Source organism: Pseudophryne corroboree, chromosome 3, assembly GCF_028390025.1.
Source record: "Pseudophryne corroboree isolate aPseCor3 chromosome 3, aPseCor3.hap2, whole genome shotgun sequence".
NCBI lineage: Eukaryota > Metazoa > Chordata > Amphibia > Anura > Myobatrachidae > Pseudophryne > Pseudophryne corroboree.
The window spans coordinates 28,071,034-28,086,420 of record NC_086446.1 but is presented as its reverse complement, the minus strand read 5'-3'; the positions used below and the strand labels follow the sequence as shown (position 1 = coordinate 28,086,420).

The 15,387-nt window shown below is 42.5% G+C and overlaps 1 protein-coding gene across 1 annotated transcript in view; it reads left to right on the top strand.

The window, feature by feature from the left end:
* LOC135057099 (uncharacterized) overlaps window positions 1-15,387 on the top strand; it is a 240,399-nt gene that overhangs the window by 109,432 nt on the left and 115,580 nt on the right. The window contains exon 6 of the mRNA XM_063963000.1: window positions 11,182-12,907. Within this exon, the coding sequence (XP_063819070.1) occupies window positions 11,182-12,907 (1,726 nt within the window). The remainder of the gene's footprint in view (window positions 1-11,181; window positions 12,908-15,387) is intronic.

The window sequence follows — 15,387 nt, the reverse complement described above, 5'->3', positions numbered from 1 at the left end:
TGCGCTATTATTATTCAGTCTGGTATTTCCCTATATTTTGTCTTTTTTCCTTTTCTTTCTCTAATTTCTAATTTAAATGCTGCGCCTGGATTTCACATTCTAAAGCTACAACCATTAAGGGTAACGGTTTGTCCTACGGCTGCAAATTTAAAAATCTAAACCTTATTCCCGTAAGGAGTTTGCGCAGATAATATTTCCTTTATAATGCATTGATATTGGTGACCTGTTGGCAGTACAAGGGTCACTTGATCATTTTCTTGTTCTGATGGTGTTTTGGCAGGGAGGTACCTCGGGAAGCCACTTTTTCATGCTTTAGGTTTTTTCTTGCTGGTTTTCACACCATTCTTTATATTTCCTGCAATTCTTTTTGAAATGTCCTTCTTGCTTGCAGAAATAACACTTTCTGTCACCTTGCTTGGTTCCTTCTTTTGAGTTCCTTCCGGTGGCCCCTTGCGTTGGGCTTCTGGTCTTCCACTTGCTTTGTTCCTGTACAACGTGTACTGTTACCTTCGGTATTGCATTCTTTTCTTTGGCTTTTCTTATTTTTTTATACTCCCTTTCCTCCATTTCTTCTAGCACCTGAACTAATGCATCAAGTTTCATATAAGAGGTTTCTGGCCTGACCTGGAACAACTGAGTTCTGTAGACTTCTGACAACCCATTTAGGAATTTAGTTTTTAACAGTCTTTTATGTTGTGGGTTATCCGTTGCATAACTTCATCACTGTGTCGTATAGTGACTTTATCATGGTAAGTTCTGATGGACTCAGTCTTTTCCTGTTTCAAATCTGGGGCTGTTGGTGCTCTGAGCTTCTGTGCATGACACCATCTCTTAAGACTTGTCATGTACATCTGTCCACTCTCAAACGTTGTTGTTTCCTCTGTCGGAGCATCCGCTATGGCTGGGCAATCATCTACTGCATCTGCTTTTAACATGGTGCTTACTGTTTGGGCAGTTCCTGGTCCTAGTATAGCCTCACACAACTGGTGATAGTCGACCCATGCTGGTCTCCATATGGCTTGAATTCTTTCCATATAGGCATAAAATGCTGCTGGATTTTTTTTTTCTTTTCCTAGGATCTGGGGACTTGGCAACTATACTTGCGAGGTCGTTGCCATACCATGGTTTGTGGTGTTGACTCTGTACGATATATGGTTCGTTCGTCCTGGCTACATCATCTGGGTTGCGTATTTTCTGTACTTGTACTGGATACAGAGAAACAGGCAATGATGACCGTCTTTCAGCATTTCTAGTTGCAAAGATATCTTGGCATGGTGGTTCATGGGGTGAAATCCAGTTTCCACAATTTGGGCAGTGTTCATATCCTTCTGGAACGCAAAACTGACATACCGGACACAATCTTTCTGGAAAATATTTCACTTTATTCTGTACATTATGTACCTGGGCATGAAAAGCTGTAAAGGCTGTGTCTTGACCCCTTGCTTCTCCTCTCCGCCTGATTTGCACCCTTTCGCCTATAGATCCTGATTGTGGACTATTGTTTACTGGACTCATAGCTTGATTCCAGGTGTCCACCACTCGTTTATGAGGGGAGCTTTAGGTGGCCAGTTTCTTTGGTTTGATCTCGTTGGGGTTTCTTGTGATAAAGTATCAGGACACTGGGGCATACTCTGTGCACATAGCTCAGGTAAATCATTTGGGTTTTCAACCACAGATCCTTTCAAGATAGGGCTGATTAATCGCCACTCTTTTCCTTGTTCATCTCTTTTCAATTTCACTGTTAGTGAGCTTGCAGATGATTCAATTCTGTTATTAGGGGTACCTGGGTGTGCATGCATGTCTGAGTATAGGGGTGGGGTATGGTGTGGAGGTGCTGTTGCTGGAATCACAGGCAGTGAGTTTAACGCTGGTTGTGGTGCTATTGGGTACTCTGGTACAATGGGGAAATCATTTTCCTCATCTCTTCTTCTATTTTCTGCTTCTAATTCTTTTGCTACAGTGATCCAGATGGATACTTGATCTCTACAATTATGCTTAATTATCCAACTCTTGTTACAGGAGGCAAATTTTTTTTTTCCATTTCTCTAGGTCTAGTGTCCCTTCTGACGGAAAACCTGCTGTTTTGAAAATTTTACTTATTCCTTTCAGAGCTTTCCTCCCCTCCCTGTTACTAACAATATCCACAGGTTTGTCGGGCCCTGACATCTTTACAGACTGCGCTCCCATGCCAGGGTGAACGTGCACGGAACCCCTCCTGATGTGGTATTTTAGTAACTCCTTATGAGGGACTTAAAATCTCCTTGTGAGATGCTGACTCTGAAGAATCTCTTCTATCCTTGTACCTAAAGAGCTCCTTAAATCCATCTGTGGACAAATGACTGGGGTTGTAGTGTTGCCCCTTCCTCCCTGTATTGGTGGAAAATCTATTAGTACTGCTCCCTAAGTGAGACCTGCATAATAGATTATTTCTTCTGGATCACTGAGATGCGTCCCTAATATTATTGTTAAGTCACTCCAAGGGTCTATCCCCCTGCCTATATAGACTCCTGCTTGTACCAGTACCCCTGTTGTTCCTTGTGTTCTTGGTTCTTGGTAAACTCCCCACTATTCTTGGAATACGTTCACCTTGTGTCTCTTTCAGACAGTAGCTGTTCTTTATTACTGACCCAATCCTACCCCTTAACTGTCTTGCATAGGGACATACAATATATACAGTACAATGTGTGCAGGAGAATCTAGTTACTGACACTGGTTTCATTATTCAGCAGACACCCGACTCCCCCCCACCTTTTCAAAAGCATATTGACAGAGTACATACAACAGTGCAAGGATCCAAAAACAAGGATGACAATAAATGCTATATCTGTTATCTGTGTGCACGGCAGCTGTTTGAGGCTGTACGGGCAAATGGGTCTTAGACCTGGGATTATGTGGTTCCTAGGCCAATAGGTTATGATGTTAGACCAATCATTCTCAATGTATTGTTCCAACAATTCCCTTTTTAAATGACAACCTATTTTACAATAAAATTCATCATCATTTTCCGCATAACCAAATGAAACTTCAGTGCTTGTAATTGCCACCAATCTCGGTACTACAGACCCTTTGTATTTTCTTAACACAACAACACAGGTACAAGATTTGCATACATCTCTTTAGTTATTTATCAATTCAAACTGTTTATCAGCATTAGAATACACCTTGGCCATACGCCACCTTTTAAAAATGTAACATTTTTCTGGATATTTGATTAATTCCCCCTGTACACTTGTGACAAATTAGCTGAAGATATTTACCCACAATTCAACAATATAACATAAATGTATGGTACCTTAAAAAATTTCTTCTGACACTGGGTTCTTTAAGCTATTGATATGTGTACAAGGAGAAAAGTATGACTCTTGTTTGGGCGCACTCTTGTTAAATTATCTAAGTATTGGTTGATCAATGAAGTGCCCAAAGGTTAGTAATAAAGTCTTTGGATTCTACTCTTCTTAAGTGCCTAAAAACTCAATCTTTAAGATATTCTCTGATCTTCCCGACTGGACTTCCCCAGATTCATTCAAGAAACGCTGAGTCAAGTGAGCAGGTAGAAATCTACACATTAAATCTCACTTACCGTTTTTTTTTTATATCAGCGGTTCCTGAAAGATCAGAGGATTTGTTGCCAGTGGAGGAGATGCTGGAATATCCCGGACGATGCTCCCAAAATGTTAGGGTATTTTAACCTGTTCAGGTCTGGTCTATTAACTCTCTTCAGTAATCAGTCAGAATTCTGTTCCTTTAGCAACCGGTTGGAGGTCAGTTGATGAAAAGATGACACAGGATTATGTGTAACCTAAGCAGACCATCTCTGACCTGCCCTAGGGGCCGTAATAGGTTTATTTTTTATAGCTTAAAGACAAAAAGAAATCAGGCTTGCCAATACATTTAGCCAATCAGAATACACCATGTATGTCTCAGAACCTGAAATACATCAATTGTCATACAAGATTATAATTAGCAATTAGAACATTCTTGAATATAGTTTATTGCTTCATGATTATCAGTCTTTCGGACATAAACTCAAAACATTCTTCAACATTCTTCCCAATTAGCCTTGGATACATCTGGTGTTGACTTGTCCTTGAACAATTCATGCTTTAAACAAGATATTCGGGGTATAGTTTTCTGAATATATCTGTACAATATATTTAAGGATACATGAACACATTTTGTGATTAACAGTAAATATCTTAATCAATGCGAAAAAGCGTGAATCAATATATTTGCTATACTGCGGAAGCTCCTACACCATCACTAGTGCACAGGTGTAGTCATTACTAATTAAGATGTGCTACATTCATTCCTAACTGACAGTTCTACAGGTCACCAGGAGGCCTGGAAAACTTAAACTGTTGGTAGATCTCGAGGACCGGTTTGGCCAGCCCTGCACTAGGACGTTAGAGAAAATAAGATTTTACTCACCGGTAAATCTATTTCTCGTAGTCCGTAGTGGATGCTGGGCACCCGTCCCAAGTGCGGACTTTCGGCAATACGTGTATATAGTTATTGCTTAATAAAGGGTTATGTTGGCATCCATTGTTGATGCTCTGTTGTTGTTCATACTGTTGACTGGATAAGTGTATCACAAGTTATACGGTGTGATTGGTGTGGCTGGTATGAGTCTTACCCGGGATTCCAAAATCCTTTCCTTATAATGTCAGCTCTTCCGAGCACAGTTTCCTTAACTGAGGTCTGGAGGAGGGGCATAGAGGGAGGAGCCAGTGCACACCAGATAGTACTAGATCTTTCTTTAGAGTGCCCAGTCTCCTGCGGAGCCCGTCTTTTCCCCATGGTCCTTACGGAGTCCCCAGCATCCACTACGGACTACGAGAAATAGATTTACCGGTGAGTAAAATCTTATTATATACAGCACCAGTCAAAAGTTTGGACACACCTTCTCATTCAATGGTTTTTATTTATTTTAACTATTTTCTGCATTGTAAATTAATACTGAAGACATCAAAACTATGAAAGAACACATGGAATTATGTTGTAAACAAGAAAGTGTTAAACAAATCAAAATATGTTTTATATTTTAGATTCCTCAAAGTAGCCCTCTTTTGCTTTGATGACATCTTTGCAAACTCTTGGCATTCTCTCAATTAGCTTCATCAGGTAGTCTCCTGGAATGGTTTTCCATCAGTCTTGAAGGAGTTCCCAGAGGTAGGGTTAGTACACAGTGGACAGCCCTATTTGACTACTGTTGTAATCCATATTATGGCACGAACCACTCAACTCGGCAAAGAGAAACGATAGTCCATCAATACTTGAAGATATGAAGGTCAGTCGATACGGAAAATTTCAAGAACTTTGAATGTATCCTCAAGTGCAGTTGCAAAAACCATCAAACGCTATGATGAAACTGGCTCTCATGAGGACCTCCCCAGGAAAGGAAGACCAACAGTAACCTCTGTTGCAGAGGATAAATTCGAGTTACCAGCCTCAGAAACTGCTACCTAACAGGACCTCAGATTAGAGCCCACATAAATTCTTCACAGAGTTCAAGTAGCAGACAAATCTCAACATCAAGCCTCTAACCCCAAGCAAATTTTTAATACATTTAAATCACTTCTTGTCCCTCCCTCTCCCAACCCACCAGCCACTGTCAGTGCGCAAGATCTTGCTTTCTATTTCAAGGATAAGATTGTTAAGATCCACAGCCTGTGACCTGCTCAATTCCCTTCCTGAACCCTCTAACACCTTCTCTTCATTTGATCCTACAAATGAAGATGAAGTGTCTGCACTCTTTTCATCTGCCTACTCTACTACCTCTCCCCTTGACTCTGTACCCTCACAAATTAGTAAAGCTCTGTCTGCTGTGCTCATCCCAACCTTAACTGTAATCTCTCTCTACTAGTATCTTTCCTTCTCTGTACAAGCATGCAGTGATTATTCCCATTCAGAAAAAACAAAACTCTGACCCTAAGTTTCTCTCAAACTACCGTGCCATCTCTCAGCTCCCATGCCCCTCCAAGCTACTTGAGAGACTTGCCTACACTCTCCTCACACACTTTCTTAACTCACACAGCCTACTGAACCCACTTCAGTCAGGGTTTCGTGCCCAACACTCCACAGAGACAGCACTGACTAAGGTGGTGATCAATTTAGTCACTGCTAAATCTAAAGGCCATTACTCACTACTTATTCTCCTTGATCTCTCTGCTGCTTTTGACACTGTTGACCACTCTCTTCTCATACAAACACTGCAATCCCTAGGTCTTCAGGACACAACCCTTTCTTGGTTCTCATGCTACTTATCTAATCGCTCCTTCAGTGTTCGTTTCTATGATTCCACCTCCTCTTCGCTACCTCTCTCAGTTGGAGTACCGCAAGGCTCAGTCTTAGGTCCTCTGATTTTCTTTATCTATACCACATCTCTTGACAAACTAATCAACTCTTTTGAATTTCAGTACCATCTGTATGTGGATGATACTCAAATCTACCTATCCTCCCCAGATTTGTCACCATCTGTATTGGGCCGTGTCACTGGCCGTGTCACTGAATGCCTTTCTGCCATTTCATCTTGGATGAAATCTCGCCAGCTCAAACTTAACATTTCCAAAACAGAATTAATTATATTTCAATAGTAGTTACCAATCTGATATCTCTATCACTGTTGATAACTCAGAAATCATCCCTACCCCACAAGCTCGCTGCCTAGGTGTCATCCTTGACTCTGAACTGTCCTTTGTTCCCCACATTCAATCTTTCTAAAGTTCATGTTACATACATCTAAAAAACATCCAAAATAAGACCATATCTTACACAAAACACAGCAAAAACTCTAATCCATGCTCTCATTATCTCCTGCATTGATTATTGTAATAGTCTACTGACTGGTCTTCCCAAACATAGGCTCTCAGCACTACAATCCATTCTGAATGCAGCTGCGAGACTAATCTTCCTCGCTAGACGTTCATCGTCTGCAGATCCACTGTGTCAGTCCCTCCGTTGGTTACCAGTATTCTACCATATTAAATATAAAATACTTTTACTTACATACAAGGTTATTAACCAAACTGCACCAACATACATCTCTTCACTAATCTCAAAATAGCTCCCTACCTGACCTCTCTGCTCTGCACAAGATCTGCGTCTCTCATCCACACACATTACTTGTTCACACTCAAAGTTACAGGACTTTATCCGGGCTTCACCCACTCTGTGGAATGCCCTCCCACGCACAATAAGACTCTCCTCTAGTCTCCAAAACTTTAAATGTTCCCTGAAAACTCACCTCTTCAGTATTAATCTACAATGTAGAAAAAAATTCAAAACCACTGAATGAGAAGGTATGTCCAAACTTTTGACTGGTAGTGTATACATATAACTACCAGTGTTAGGGACACTAATACAGATTACCAGAATATCCAGTGTATGGACACTGATGCAGGTTAGCGGAATGTCCAGTGAAGGGACTCTGATGGTTATCGGAATGTCCCGTATATGGCACTGATGCAGGTTACCAGAATGTCCAGTATGGGAACACTGATGCAGGTTAGAGGAATGTCCAGTGTAGGGACACTGATGCAGGTTACTGACATATCTAGCGTAGGGACTCAGCAGGTTAGTGGAATATCAAGTCTAGGTACACTGATGCAGAGTAGAGGAATACATTGAGTAGGGACTCTGATGCAGCTTAGCGGAATATCCAATGTTAGAGGCACTGATTCAGGTAAGCGGAATATCCAGTGTTATGGACATCGATGCAGGTTAGCAGAATGTCCAGCGTAGGGACACTGATGTGGGTTAGTGAAATATCCAGTGTGCGGACACTGGTGCGGATTAGCGGAATGTCCATTTTAGCGACACTGATGCGGGTTACCAAAATGTCCAGTGTAGTGACACTGATGCGGGTTAGCGGAATGTCCAGTATAGGGATCCTGGTGCAGGTTAGTGGAGTGTCCATTGTAGTGATACTGATGCGGGTTAGCGGAATGTCCAGTGTAGGGACATTGATGCGGGTTAGCGGAATGTCCAGTGTAGGGATCCTGATGCAAGTAAGAGGAATGTCCAATGTACAGACACTGCTGCAGGTTAGCGGAATGTCCAGTGTAGGGATTTTGATGCAGTTTAGTGGAGTGTCCAGTGTAATGATACTGATGCAGGTTAGCAGAATGTCCAGTGTAGGGACACTGAAGCAGGAGCTGAGGTGCAGAACACAAGCAGGAACCTGGAGACGAGCCATTAAGCCTCAGAGATTAGATGTACTGGCAATTTACTGCCAGTTCTTCCTGCTGTAAATACGGCACCTCTGGCTGCACTTCAGTGCAGGGACTTTGAGTTGTGGCTTCCCCATCCACAGTGTGGAGCATCTGCCCCTTCCTCAGATGACTGAGTCGGTCAACACTGACACCTCCCCCTGTATCTCACTGGTGATCCACAATGACCTGAGGTCACAGCTGTGCCTGCTCTCTGCAATCTACCGTTCTCCATTTTGCTTCTGTGAGGCTGTTACTTCCTCTGTAGTATGCCAAACCCAGTCTTCATCTACTACAAGCTGAGTCACATTGCTGTTCCTTGATGGCTAACTGATCAGACAACAGTTATTATTTTAATGATTTCCTAACCTACATTTTTGACTATTATTAAGACTGTGCTATATCCACGTCTAACACTGACTCTGTTTTAGGTAATACTTTAAGACCTTCCCCCCCAATCCTCTGTTTCTAAAAAAAACCTCCCACCTAATCCGTCTGCGGGTACTGGTTTGGATGGAGATTTGGAGGATGAAGACCACTTTCCACGCTCTACTGAAGCAGATTTTCCTGCTGTACTGGTGGAAATGAGAAGCAATACATGAGGATGTCCGAGAGGGGCTCTCTGGCAGTAAAACTGAGTACCAGTATTGGTTAACATCTTGTGTTATTGATAGTTAACTACATGGAAAATACAGTGGGCTTATGTGGCAGTCTTTGTAAGATGTGCTTTGGATGGAGACTGCTTGCTTAGCAGCTTCATCAGCCAGTCTGTTACTATGGCCAATACATTTTTTCTACTTTTGTGTGCCTGACATTTATTGAGATGTGTGCTGGGAGCAGCATGGCTTGTAGTAAGGTTAGAACTTGCTGATGGTGTGTTATAGTCATCTCAAAAGCAGTGAGAAAATGTCCAGACAGCCAGTGTGCGTTCTCATTTGGTCAGTCTATTGGCTGTCCCATATTTTGTCTGGCACAGGCTGTTTGCTGGACAGCATGTGGGACATGCACATGGACAGAATGTCATAGTACTATGTCACTGGTTTTATCTTCCAAGGGTACAGCAATGGCTACCCCTCTCTTACATGGTTTCATGTCTCAGGCTATAGGGTCTGTCATGACAGGCCGGCTTTTTTCCCAGATACATTAATATGAAAATCATCACCAGTGACTTGTGGTTAACTCAGTAAGTTTGGTTAATGAAAACCCGGTTACTGCCACCAGCAGAAGAATCCAAAAACATCAATGTATGGACACCAGACAGTCCCCTGCAGCTATCTGCATCCAGATTTATTAATTGCACACTCACTCACACTTCACTAGTAGCTTTGGCCGCACAGGTTTGTAGATTCACCAAGAGGCACGGAGAATACGCTAGAATTAATGATCTTTTAATTTGAACAAAATCATCCAAGGTATGGTTATAAAAATTACAAATACTGACAGACATAAAGTACATAAATCCCAGAAAAAATCATAGGAGATAATAATTCAGAAGCCTAACACACACTCATTTATGATCCTGCTGTAGGTGATTGCACAGTTTGAGCTCATCGATTCACCTCCAGCCGCAGCTGCACCCCATGAGAATGAACACTGACTCTTAAGGGAGGCTGGTACTTATTCCAGCTTCAAACCCTGCCACCTTCCCGATTTTTAAGTAGCTCAATGCTGGACACTGGATATGAAGATATCATATGCTTTCTCTACATAGCTGTCTGCAAATAGATTGGGGAGGGGGATGTGACATTCCATTCTCTTTAAAAGTTGAAATTCTACTTTCACTTTATGGCCTAGCAAGACTAGCTAGGTCTGACTTGTTTGAGGATGAAGGATGCAATTTCCTACCCCCAAACATGTATGACTGGTACACGATTAGAGATCCTTATCTAACATCTTGGCTTCATGAGCATCAATTCTTCACCCAGGTTTGTGCATACATGCGGTCATATATAGGACACATGCTATTGATCCATCTAGGTGAAATAAAACCATTTCTATACATTCTAATACAAGAACAATTCTGATATTGCTGTTCTGCATGTAAGTGTAAGCTCCGTCACAGGGTCCAATGTGAAGCTGAAGTAGCCTAGAGGATGGTGCTTGTCCCCATGTAACTGGGTAAGATGCATTACTCTGGGTCTAATACAAGCTGTCATATTGTAAATGTTACATAAACATATAAACATGGTAAATCCTCTGCATTGCAGCATTTATAGGTCTCCTGGACATAGCACAAGCCTGGGGGAAGCAGGAATGTGTCACATGTTTCAGCTTTCATTTTATACAATAATGTAATATTGGACAGCACATATTATAACTTTATTCTCACCACACATGGCTTTGATATTGCAAAGTGAATTCCAGCAGAAATAATTACAATAAAGATGTAAATCCTGCTGTAAGCATAATAGAGCATAAAACTGTATCCAGAAGATAGACAGTGTCTAGTTAGACAGTCAATAGATAGATGCCATATGTTAGACAGACATTAGGCCGACAAGGTCAAAAGGTCAACATGAAAAAGGTAGACAGTACAAAAGGTTGACAGGGTCAAAAGTTGACATAAAAAAGGTAGACACAGGTTTTTAAACTTTTTACATGTTTTTGGGCTTTTTCATACCTTCTCTGTCCATGTTGGCATAGAGTTGGTTTAAAACTTTTGGCGACCCCCGCGAGGAGATGCCTTTTAACAATTGGGGGTCCCAGATGACAACTATCCACACAAACCCCAAAAATGCAAAAAAAAATATAAAATGGTGTCTACCTTTTTTATGTCGAGCATTTTCATGTCAACCTTTTGACTGTCTAACTAGACACACTCTATTATACCACACCTGCATAAAATGCCAGGTGATGGGTTTTACATTGTACCTTGAATTTATCCATTTAATGATAATTTAAGGGTGTTTGACAAGAGTCTTTCTTGGAAAATGAAATTTATGGGGCATCATTTATATAATAATTTTATTCCCAGCAGATGGACGTAACAGCAGGAATATCTCAAAGGAAAATCTAATCTTATCTCCAGTTTGTGAAATAGAAGATGATGACATCAAACAAGATTCTCTGGAAAAACTCCTCAATACCCCAATTATACATCGAGTACCCCATAGTGCAGATGTATTATCTGATCCTACTTCTAATGAGGAACGTTCTCCTGGTACATTAAGTACAGCTCTTAGAGTAGATAAAATGTTTCCCTCTTTTATAGATGCCAAATGCTCTACAGAGAACACAAAGCTTATTACCCATCAGCCAGCTAAGGCATGTGAGAGTTCATTTCCATGCACTGAGTGTGGGAAATGTTTTTCAAAGAAATCATCTCTTATTAGACATAAGAGAGTTCAAATAGGCGAGAAGCCATTTGCATGTTTTGACTGTGGGAAATGTTTTACATGGAAATCCTCTCTTGTTGAACATCAGAAACATCACACAGGAGAGAAGCTATTTCCATGCTCTGAGTGTGAGAAATGTTTTACAAGAAAAGAACAGCTTGTTATACATCAGAGAAGTCACACAGGTGAAATGCCATTTCCATGCTCTGAGTGTGGAAAATGTTTTGCACGGAAATCGCATCTTGTTATACATCAGAGAAGTCACACAGGTGAGAGGCCATTTCCATGCTCTGAGTGTGGGAAATGTTTTACACGAAAAATACATCTTGTTACACATCAGAGAAGTCACACAGGTGAGCGGCCATTTCCATGCTCTGAGTGTGGGAAATGTTTTGCACAGAAAACTGATCTTGTTGTACATCAGAGAAGTCACACAGATGAGAGGCCATTTCCATGCTCTGAGTGTGGGAAATGTTTTGCACACAAATCACATCTTGTTACACATCAAAGAAGTCACACAGGCGAGAGACCATTTCCATGTTTTGACTGTGGGAAAAGTTTTACACAAAAAAGACGTCTTGCTATACATCAGAGAAGTCACACAGGTGAGAAGCCATTTCCATGCTCTGAGTGTAAGAAATGTTTTAAACAGAAATCAAATCTTGTTGCCCATCAGAAAGGTCACACAGGTGAGAAGCCATTTCTATGCTCTGAGTGTGGGAAATGTTTTGCACACAAAGCACATCTTGTTAGCCATCAGAGAAGTCACACAGGTGAGAAGCCATTTCCATGCTCTGAGTGTGGAAAATGTTTTGCACGGAAATCGCATCTTGTTCTACATCAGAGAAGTCACACAGGTGAGAGGCCATTTCCATGCTCTGAGTGTGGGAAATGTTTTACACGAAAAATACATCTTGTTACACATCAGAGAAGTCACACAGGTGAGAGGCCATTTCCATGCTCTGAGTGTGGGAAATGTTTTACACAGAAAACTGATCTTGTTGTACATCAGAGAAGTCACACAGATGAGAGGCCATTTCCATGCTCTGAGTGTGGGAAATGTTTTGCACACAAATCACATCTTGTTACACATCAAAGAAGTCACACAGGCGAGAGACCATTTCCATGTTTTGACTGTGGGAAAAGTTTTAAACTAAAAAGACATCTTGCTATACATCAGAGAATTCACACAGGTGAGAAGCCATTTCCATGCTCTGAGTGTAAGAAATGTTTTAAACAGAAATCAAATCTTGTTGCCCATCAGAAAGGTCACACAGGTGAGAAGCCATTTCTATGCTCTGAGTGTGGGAAATGTTTTACAGCTAAATCATCTCTTGTTAGACATCAGAGAAGTCACACAGATTAGCTATTGTCAAGCTCTGATTGTTGGAAATGTCAGACATTAGATGGTTCACAAATGCTTCCTTTATTTACACTGGAGAAATGTGTTTACAAGTGGAATTTATTTCAAGAAAAAACTAATTAGGAATAGTATTTCTCCTGACCTGGGTGTTTCATGGCCTCTGTTTCTGTTTTATGACCCAGAAGGTGAATGGTCCTAGTTTGTATTACTGTCCTCACTGTAATTGGGTTATATTTGTTTTGCCTTTATTTCTCATACGTCCTAGAGGATGCTGGGGATGCTTCAAAAACCATGGGGTATAGACGGGATCCGCAGGAGACATGAGCACGCTATAAGACTTTGAATGGGTGTGAACTGGCTCCTCCCTCTATGCCCCTCCTCCAGACCCCAGTTAGATTCTGTGCCCAGCGACACTGGAGGCATACTGAGGAGCTCTACTGAGTTTCTCAGAAAAATACTTTATTTAGGTTTTTATTTTCAGGGAGACCTGCTGGCTACAGGCTCCCTGCAGCGTGGGAGTGAGGACGGAGAAGCAGACCTACTTCTATGAGTTCAAGGGCTCTGCTTCTTAGGCTACTGGACACCATTAGCTCCAGAGGGTTCAATCACTATGGTACGCCTAGCTGCTTGTTCCCGGAGCCGCGCCGTCACCCCCCTCACAAAGCCTGAAGATAGAAGCCGGGTGAGTATGAGAAGATCAGAAGACTTCAGTGACGGCAGAAGATGGCTTGAGGTACCGTGTAGCGGCCGCGCTGCGTGCCATGCTCCCACACAGATCGCGGCACTACAGGGCGCAGGGGGGGCACCCTGGGCAGCCTCAAATACACTGGCAAGCAATATAACAGTGCCGCAGGCACTTGTTAGGGACCCCCGCCAGTATAAAGATTTTTGAGCGGGACCTAAGCGCCCCATGTCTCACCAGCGCCATTTTTTCTCTTCACAGAAGGCTGCAGAGACGCTGGCCCTGATCCTCCACACTGCTGTGCAAGCAACGGTGCAAAATGGGGGGGTGCACTCATAATTGGTGAATTATAGTATATATAAAAGTGCTAGCAGGTCTGGGCAGTATTATTGCTAACTTCAGAACCAGGATAGGCGCTGGGAGTGAGCTGGCAGAACTCTCTCTGTGTCTCTCTAACAGCCTCTGCTGTGGGTCTGTCCCCTATAGCCCAGTGTGCTTGTGGCTGTCAGTACATGTGTGTGTCGACATGTCTGAGGCTGAATGCTCTTCCCAGGAGGAGGCTGGCATGGGGACTGACAGTTCTGTGAGAGTGACAGTGTCGGCACCGACGACGGATGATTGGGTCAATATGCTGAGTGTTTTAAATACAACTGTGACTAAGTTGGCTAAGAGGTTTGATAAATCTGAGTCTAAGAACCAGTCACGGTGAAATCCATCGAGGATGCTTTGTCACAGGTCCAGACCCCTTTGGGGTCGCAGAAACGTGCATTTGCCCAAATAGCAGATACGGATATCGACACGGATTCTGATTCCAGTGTCGACTATAGTGATGCCAGATTACATCCAAAACTGGCTAAGAGTATTCAGTACATGATTGTGGTGATAAAAGACGTTTTACATATCACTGAGGACCCTGCTGTTCCTGATACGAGGGTCTGTATGTTTAAAGGCAAGAAACCTACGGTAAAGTTTCCTCCCTCTCATGAACTGAATGCACTTTTTGAAAAAGTTTGGGAAAATCCAGACAAAAAGGTACATGTTCCCAAAAGAATTCCAATGGCATATCCGTTTCCCTCTTGGGAGAGGGACAGCTGGGAGTCAATCCCCACGGTAGACAAAGCTTTGTCGCGTTTATCCAAAGGTAGCGCTTCTGTCCCGACGCTGCAGCCCTGAAGGATCCTGCGGATCGTAAGCAGGAAAATACCTTGAAGTCCATTTATGTCACTACAGGGTCGCTACTCAGACCCGCTGTTGCTGCGGCATGGGTGAGTAGCGCTATTGAGGACTGGGCGGATAACTTGTCATCTGAGGTAGATTCCCTAGACAGGGATAGTGTGCTTTTGACCTTGGGTCATATCAAGGACGCTGCAGCATATTTAAAAGAAGCAGTAAGGGATATTGGCCTTTCAAGATCAAGGGCCAATGCCATGGCAGTCTCTGCTAAGAGAGCATTGTGGATTCAGCAATGGAATGCTGATGCTGATTCTAAGAAGGTGATGGAGTCTTTACCGTAGGTAGGTCTTGTTTGGTGACGGCCTCACTGACCTGGTGTCTATGGCTACAGCGGGTAAGTCATCTTTTTTACCTTATTTTCCTGCACAGCAGAAGAAATCGCCTCACTATCAGATGCAGTCCTTTCGGGCCAACAAATTAAAAAAACGATGTGGGTCCTCCTTCCTTGGGGGTCACAGGCTGTGGCAAGTTCCCAGGAGCAGAAGTCCTTTCCGGCTTCTACCAAATCCACTGCATGACACTGGGGCTCCGTTGCAGAAGTCTGCACCAGTTGGGGCACGTATCAAA